The sequence below is a fragment of the Centruroides sculpturatus genome, unplaced genomic scaffold, assembly GCF_000671375.1.
Source record: "Centruroides sculpturatus isolate CEXI.00-Female unplaced genomic scaffold, Cexi_2.0 scaffold464, whole genome shotgun sequence".
NCBI classification, from domain to species: Eukaryota; Metazoa; Arthropoda; class Arachnida; order Scorpiones; family Buthidae; genus Centruroides; species Centruroides sculpturatus.
The window spans coordinates 341,184-349,573 of NW_019384627.1; the positions used below are offsets into that span (position 1 = coordinate 341,184).

Consider the following 8,390-nt stretch of genomic DNA (forward strand, 5'->3'; position numbering starts at 1 on the left):
AGAACTCATCATGCAAAGTTGGCAAACAGTGCTTTTTAAAAATGCTAATATAGTGCGATCTGTGGAGAAGGAGAGCAGCACTGTGACAACCCCCATCACATTCATTGTTTGTTTATTGTGTTTGAAGTAATGTTAGTGATACATGTATTCATACAATATGATAATGGCTTGTATGGAACCATAATTTATCTCCACCAAAATGTGAAGTTCCCCACTGTAATCTGGTAGTTTTTTCAGATAAGACCATTAACCTATACAATAACATAAGGAATAATGATGTAATGAGCCTGTCCTGGGCACAGATTGTCTTGCAGCAACATGCATCCATCTTGGAATCTCATGTCACTCTGGCACATTTAAGCATGACATGTAGTGTTCACTGTACACAACATACATGCACCAATGAATTTCTCATCATCCAACACCCTCAGCAGTTAAAAAACAAACCACTCTCTGTTTTTATTTAATTACCTCCATTTCTGGTGTTGAATGAATACACATATCGCTAACCTTACTTCTAGTGCAACAAACAAATAATGAGTGTGCATATGCAAATTGTCACTGTGCTGCCCTTCTCCCTATAGATGGGAGTATCATTTATAAAATAGCATGTTGTCAACTTTTGCATGTCTTGAGTTCTGTGTGTGGTGATATTTACCATATATTCACCAACTTATGTGAATGAATACTAATAATTCTGTTTAATATCTTACTAGATTCTCTTCTTAATTACTTTGATCAACTTGATATTGTTTGTTGAATTATTATTTGTTTAGCACTATCCAATTTAAATTTGAAATATTTTATATTTTAAATTTTTCCTCACATACTACCAATTCTATATTAAATTTGTTTTTCTCAGTTAATATTAACTTATTTAGTATTTTATATAATGGTTAAGTTCTTATTGATTATAGATGTTGTTAAGCTCTTAAGTAGTAATGTAATTGTTTTACAAGCTGAATTAGGAAATATAATTTTAAAACTAATATTATAATGTTGATTAAATATTTTATAATCAAAAAAAATCTAAACTTAATAAATTGAAAATTTTTCAGAAATCGTTCTTATCTGATATTAAAGATGTCCTGCATGTACTTTTTCTTTATTTACCATTACCTGTATTTTGGGCATTGTTTGATCAGCAGGTAATATTTTAATTAAAAATAAACTATTATTTTATTTTATATATGTGTTTTTAGAATTATGTCTATTGGTTTTTGCTTTAAAGCAGTTTAGTTTGTTATAATTTAAATGAACATTTTTATATGATTTATTTTTATCAATTTAGATGTATTTATATTTAATTTGTTTTGTTGTTGCTGTTAGATTCCAGACCAAACTTTTGCTTTCTTTCAATGAAACTTTAATTTTTCAGTTAAAGATGTTATTTTAAAATTCATTATAAACAATAGACTATAAAACAAGAAAATTCCTACAGAATTAGTGAATTTTATTCTTTTCAAACAATTGTAAGAGGAGTATAGTGTCTTTAGTATACCAAAATATACAGTCGGTGTAGAATGGGTAATGAAATGAAGACCTCACAACCTTCCCTTTATAATTAACACAATAATACTCAGTTTATTAGATTCCACGACCGTTAAACTCATCCGTTCTCTCTTACACATATCATTGCTACTGATTGGTACAGTTATACAACAAAGAGAACAAACTAATCCGAATAACATTAAGATTTCATGAAATAGGTGATTACAAGTGTATACAGGACAATAAGTACACATACTCTTGCATGACATCTCAACATTAACCATATTTGAGTGTCTTTTTCAGCTTATAATAATCCATTGACCAAGGAGGAGGTAAAACATGTGTCTACTAAATTCTTTAATAACAAAAATAATAGTCTTACTAATATCTCTTGGAGGTTCTCAACTAATATGTAGTGATTTCACGAAGATGGACTTGGATTCTTCATTCTGATAAACTGTCCCTTATCCAGCGACGATCTCGACAGTCATTCGTAGTCCACTTCCCTTCTCTCTTGTCAAAACGGGAGTCCAACGAAATCAAAAAGTGCCGAACATGTGAAGACGCCTGCTTTTTATAGCTCCCATTCACTAGAAGTACACTTTCTGCACATGACCCCCTTTCTGACCAATTAGCAGTTTCTATTTTAATCATCACAGAAAGGATGACACCAGGAATCAAAACAGAATTACAACGCTAAGTACCATACAAATTATAAAAACCCGATACAAAGTAACAGAAAAAGTTTACATAATAAAATATAGAACCAAACAAAATTATATACACATATTGGCATAGCACTACATAGCAAAAATATATACATATAGTAGTGTTGCACTACAGGAGAAAGAATGCAAAACTAAATTTGTTTATTACTATCAAAAACCTAAATATCTGAACTTGTACTTAATCTTTTGTAAAACTTTTTCCAGACTTTAATCAGTTGGTGAAAACTGTTATGCCAACTGACAAATGGGCATGTTGGACTTTTGTCCAAAATATTATATTGGCTTAAAGTCAAATGGAACTACATCTGGAGTGAAGAGCTTTCATTCATTTTTTTCATCACAGTTTCTTTATCTTGACTAACATGCTTTCTTTCTCTCTATTGACAGGTATATAAAAATTTATCAATCACAAAACTAAACTATTATATACATACATCACACTATAGAAAGCTGCTATACTAAACACATGTAACATAGAAGTTCTTAAACACAAATACATACATCAAAAGCACATAAACAAAACATTTGTTTTCTGATTATGCCTTGACTTTGGTCTAGAATAGCATTAAGCATCAATACATATATCATTTAGGATACATCTCACTAACACAATAATAGTAATTATTATTATTGTGTTAGTGAGTATAAGTAATAATAATTATTATTATTTTACTATAAAATTATGTAATAAATGGAATTCAGAATTTTTAATAAGAAAGATCAGATTTTTTGTAATGAAATACAATGACATATTCAACTTGTCATTTTATAACTTTTTTTAGCATATTTTGATTAATTTGTAAGTTATATGGTTATATTATTGTGAAAGCTTTCATTTCCATTATCATGTAATAAGTCATCAAAATTCAAACAAATTTACTATTCAATGCAATAACATCTTATGTCTGCAGGTTTTCACTTATATTTTTATTAATTCTAATTATATTATTATTTTTAATAACTTAAAAATTGATGATATTAATATTTTATATATTTCTAAATACTTAAATTAGTTGATATTTATTATATTTTTAAAACTTCTACATATTTTATAATAGGGTTCAAGATGGACTTTACAAGCTAATGCAATGGATGGGCATATAACTGTAATTATTAATGATAATTTTTATTTAATATTTTTATATTTTTATAATTTAACATTTTACAATGAACCATAATTATATAAGATAGATATAAAATGTATTAAAATTGATTTTTATATATTACTACCACTACAATACATTTAGCACATTTAAGTGATTTGAATGATAAATGGAAGTTTAATTTTAATTAAATATATTTAACATTAAAAATTTTCAAGAAGAACAAATCTTTTATTTTTTCTATGTTTTACAGTGGAATAAATGTGGTTAACCATAACAATTTAATTCAATATGAGATTCTATTTTATGCCACAAGGCTTAAAATATTTGACAATATCATAACCTTTTAACAAAAAATTTTATTCTGATAAACTTATTAATAAAAATAAAAATTTCTGTAACTACATTAGAAGATTCTATAGAACACAATTTGAAAACCACTGATCTATATCATTATCAAAATTATAAATTTTAAAAATTTGTAATTTATTTTTTTTTAAATGCAAATAACTGCCATCATAAAAAAAGTTTGTTTTATTTTGATTTTTAGGGCAAGTTTCGTATTAAGCCTGATCAAATGCAAATGATTAATCCTTTTCTGATTCTTTTCTTCATACCACTTTTTGAATATTGCATTTATCCATTATTAGAAAAATGTCATCTTTTAGTTAGGTAAGAAATTTTATTATTGTTACATATCATTTTAAGTAATAAAAATTTAATTACTAACAGAAAAGCAATCGTTTTTCTAAATCTACAAAAACATTAAATATAAACTAAATCAATTTATTATTTCTTTCATTTTTTTATATTACATTTTTATATTGTTACATAAAAGTATATAAATGTAAAGAATATATTTTCATTTTAACTCTATCTGTTTCATTTTTATAATTTCAAATTTGGCTGTGAATGGTTCAAACATTTTAAATTAGAAGCTCTCTATTCACATCTATTATTATTGATTGGTAAGAGTTCTTTCTCTATTCAAACTGTACACTAATACAGAACACATTACAAAACTCCCTCATATTAATCTAATGATTAAATTTACAATATTAACAGATGTTTATGGACTCCATCTGAGACCTGCTTCAGGTTAAAGATGTTCTACATATGGAACATTTGGAGAAGAATTCAAACTTAATTAAATTGTCATGTAACCAAGCAGGTGTGCTATGTTTGATTGGATGAAAATGACAAATCATAAAGTGTCATAAAGATATTTGTTTTTTTCCTCATAGCTAATGCAATTCTTCCTTTGTTCTACTTTAAAAATTTCTGGGACTTCCAAATCCCTAATATAATCACTGCATAGGATAGATCATATTAAGTTAAAGGTACTTGGTGTAACATTGCCTCAGTGTTGTTGTCAGAATGCATGGATAGGGCAGATGGATCTTTTCATGTTGTCAGTATCATATTTATGTTCCTTCACCCATTTTTTTTATAAAATCTACCTTAATCAGGTTTCCAGACTAGGTTATTATCAAACCATGCATCTGTACTATCACCACAATATGAGTCAGCTCCACTTTCACATCCCATATTAATGTTATATGTATACAGCTTCATAATGAGTGCTCTGAAAACAGCAGTTTTGTAATGATAAAGTCATTAGAGCCTGTAGGAATATAAGGAACAGAAATCCAAGTTTTAATATACTGTAGTCTCAATGCTGTTATCACAAATCAAGTGTTGAAGTCCAAATAGTACATCTCTGTGTCACTTGTTTGCTCAACCTCCAGTAACAGATCACAGGGGTTATCATTTATACACTCCTTAAAAGTGAAATTGCAACACATTGAAGGAATGTGCTTAGCCACATGAACATTGCAGGACCAGTAGAGATGACAGAGATATACAAGTGATTAAAAGAATGAACAAGGATATACAACAGACACCTATTTACTCAGTAATGAATATGATCCTCACAGGCAGCTATACAGGCTACGGTATGGTGAGGCATGTCAATGAGGTGATTAATGGTTGCCTGAAGTATCCCTTGCCAAGTTGTGTTTTCTGCAGCACACAGTATGTGATGGGTTCCCAGTACATTTCATGTTGTATGAGGTCTCACAGGTGTTTGATAGGAGAGAGATCTAATGAGGCTACCAGCCAGGGTTAATTCGGTTTGGGAAAATAATAAAACAAATACATTACAATAGATTTTTAATAAGATTTATTTTAATTGCACTTTTCTGGCTTCAATTTCATCAAATTTATTAATTACAATATCAATAGAATACAATATCGTTAAAAATATTAATTATGATGATGTACCATACATCATAATTAATATTTTTAACGATATTGTATTCCATTGAAATAATAGAAAGATTGGATAATCAATCATTCTTGTCCAATAGTTGATATTAAATAATATTTTATTAATTTCAACTTGCTAAAACTTCTCTCACACGAAGCAATAGAAACGGGAAGAGTTAGAAATATTCAAAGAGCAACATTGATATTTGGGTAAGACTCAATTAAACCAAAATCATGAAGAGTCTGAAGAATATTAAGCGGAGATGCAGTTTCTATATTTTCTATAAGAGTTGTTACTTCAAACTTAAAACTTTCAATTTCACACGTGAATTTGTACTTTTTTAAACTTTTGCTATATTTAATAGCAAGATCTGCAGCAGATTTTTTTAAATCAGCAACATTCATGTATTGTAAAGACAAGCCATAGGGAAAGCAAAAAATTGTCACAGATAGTTTTCAGTTTTTGATAATGCCAATCTATTTGAGACAATAGACTGTCAAGAACAATGTAAATTTGTAATAGTATTTTTAACAAGTTGCCTGTACAAGTATAAAACTGTTATAAGATACTGTAAACTGTATACTATTATTTATAGAACAAATGCAAGCATGTGACAAAATATCATTTGCTTGGATGCCCACATATCCCATATTCTCATGTTTTTTCCAACCAAACATTTTACAGAAAATAATAATAACCTAAAAATTCATTACATATGATATTAATTATTAAAATTTTACTATAAAACTCAAATGGTACATTAAAAAGTACTAAATGAAATAGTCTACAAGTACATATAAACTTAACTTAAATTTCAAATTGCTTCACTATACAAATACAAAAATACAAAATTACCTACAGAAATAACAAAAACCTATCATAACAAAATTGACAGGGTTATCCAAGCATGTTCATCATGTGTTTATTAATGAAATCTCAAAATATTGCAGTCAAATAATTTTAATACTATTATTTGCATTCTTATCTGTTTTCACAAACACATGCAAAAACACAAGTATGGTGACTACGTTGCTGTATTCACACTGTAACCTAACCTAATTTAGGCAACTTAACATAGGCACATTGAAAATATCAGTCAGTTCTGCCATTCATTTGAATGTTCATGTTGGTGAACAGAGTCATCTAGAGTAAGGCAAAATCTAATCGCAAAGCCGTAAAGTAGAAAGGTGGAAAAATTTGAAATTTAAAAATATAATTTCTTGTGAACAGCAATTTGGTCCACCCCTTCTAAGTGGGCCCTGTGCGGGTGCACCTATTGCACCTACCTAGTTATGGCACTGCTTGTCCACAGCTTTCATTCCTCCTCAGACAGAATCTGTAAACAATACCCAATGCCATTCAATGGTTCAGTTGCAATGATGATGACACCATGTCAGAAATGCAACTCTGTGTCAAGTTATTGGCACCACTGGTTGCTGGTTGCCCTGTATGCAACCTAAATTCATGCAACCTGTTGTGATTGAGTAGATACAGATGCACTTATTGACAGTGACAGGTGGCTTTGGATGTCATATGCTGTGGTGAATGGGTCTCAATGGGTCATTCAGCAAACCTGCCAGTCTGTATTCTCTGTCATGTGCTGATGTGATTCACTCTCTCTTTGGCATGTTTACAGATGTTCCTGCATCCATCTTGTCGCATGTCACTGGATGGTACTCAACATCATGCCCAATACAGGTGACTGTGTGCATCAACAAAGTAAAGACATGCAGCTCCAGGATGAAGTCTGATTTCCCATCTGTTAACTGGTGCTATTCAGCTCACTGTCATCTCCAACGTATTTTCTGTTTCTTCAAAAGTTCAGCTGCTGCAAACCATTGCTGATAGTATTTATGGCTCTAGCTAGCTGCTGGTCTTTATACCCTAAAACTGGATACCACATGACCTGATGCATATGCAAACTTAATCATTTGCATATCTCTGTCACCTCTGCTGGTCCTGCAATTTGCATGTGGCTACACTCATTTATTCATGGTGTTGCAATTTCACTTTTGAGGAGTGTATGTTCCAGAAAAACATCCAAGTAATGATATCATCTATGTATCTCTTATATGCAATTAAGTTTGAGAGTGTAAGGTGTTCAAGGGGGAGAAAGGGGGAAGTCAATTGAATTCTTGTCAGAATGAACAAGAATAATGGATGCTGTATGGGAATGGTGAACAATACTCAGGCAAGTCACTTTTACGATTGAATACATGAGTTTCAAAACAAGATAAGTCACCATACTGAGGAACAGTGGCGCCTTAGGGGGTGGCGAGCAGGGCAATCGCCCGGGGCCTCGCTCTTGGAGGGGCCTCGCGCAACAACCAAGTAGAAAAAAGTTGATATTTAAAACTTTTTATTTTATCCTTGGCTGTTAGTTATAACAATAACGAATGGGTGATAAACTTCATAGTCAGTGGCGGCCTTAGGGGGTGGCGAGCAGGGCAATCGACCGGGGCCTCGCTCTTGGAGGGGCCTCGCGCAACAACCAAGTAGAAAAAAGTTGATATTTAAAACTTTTTATTTTATCCTTGGCTATTAGTTATAACAATAAAATAAATTTAATTTATAGTACAGTATATATTAATATTAATAAGTGCCTACTATTTCAATTCACATACTTTGCACAAAGGACAAGGGCCTCGCAAAGATCTGCCGCCCAGAGCCTCGCAATGGATAAGGCCGCCGCTGCTTCTGACAATCGCAGCGAGTGTGTGGGCTAAATTTGGAGAATCCGTGCTTCTCGCATGGACAAGTGAATGTTAGATTGTGTGTGGGGGGCATGATTTTGTTCAC

General features: G+C 30.9%; 1 protein-coding gene across 4 annotated transcripts in view; it reads left to right on the forward strand.

Moving 5' to 3' along the window:
* The window catches only part of LOC111625642 (solute carrier family 15 member 1-like), a 93,882-nt gene that overhangs the window by 56,216 nt on the left and 29,276 nt on the right, over positions 1-8,390 (forward strand). For all 4 annotated transcript variants that reach the window (XM_023368855.1, XM_023368854.1, XM_023368856.1 and 1 more), the window contains 3 exons: positions 1,059-1,148; positions 3,278-3,325; positions 3,873-3,994. In XM_023368855.1, coding sequence (XP_023224623.1) covers positions 1,059-1,148; positions 3,278-3,325; positions 3,873-3,994 — 260 coding nt within the window. The remainder of the gene's footprint in view (positions 1-1,058; positions 1,149-3,277; positions 3,326-3,872; positions 3,995-8,390) is intronic.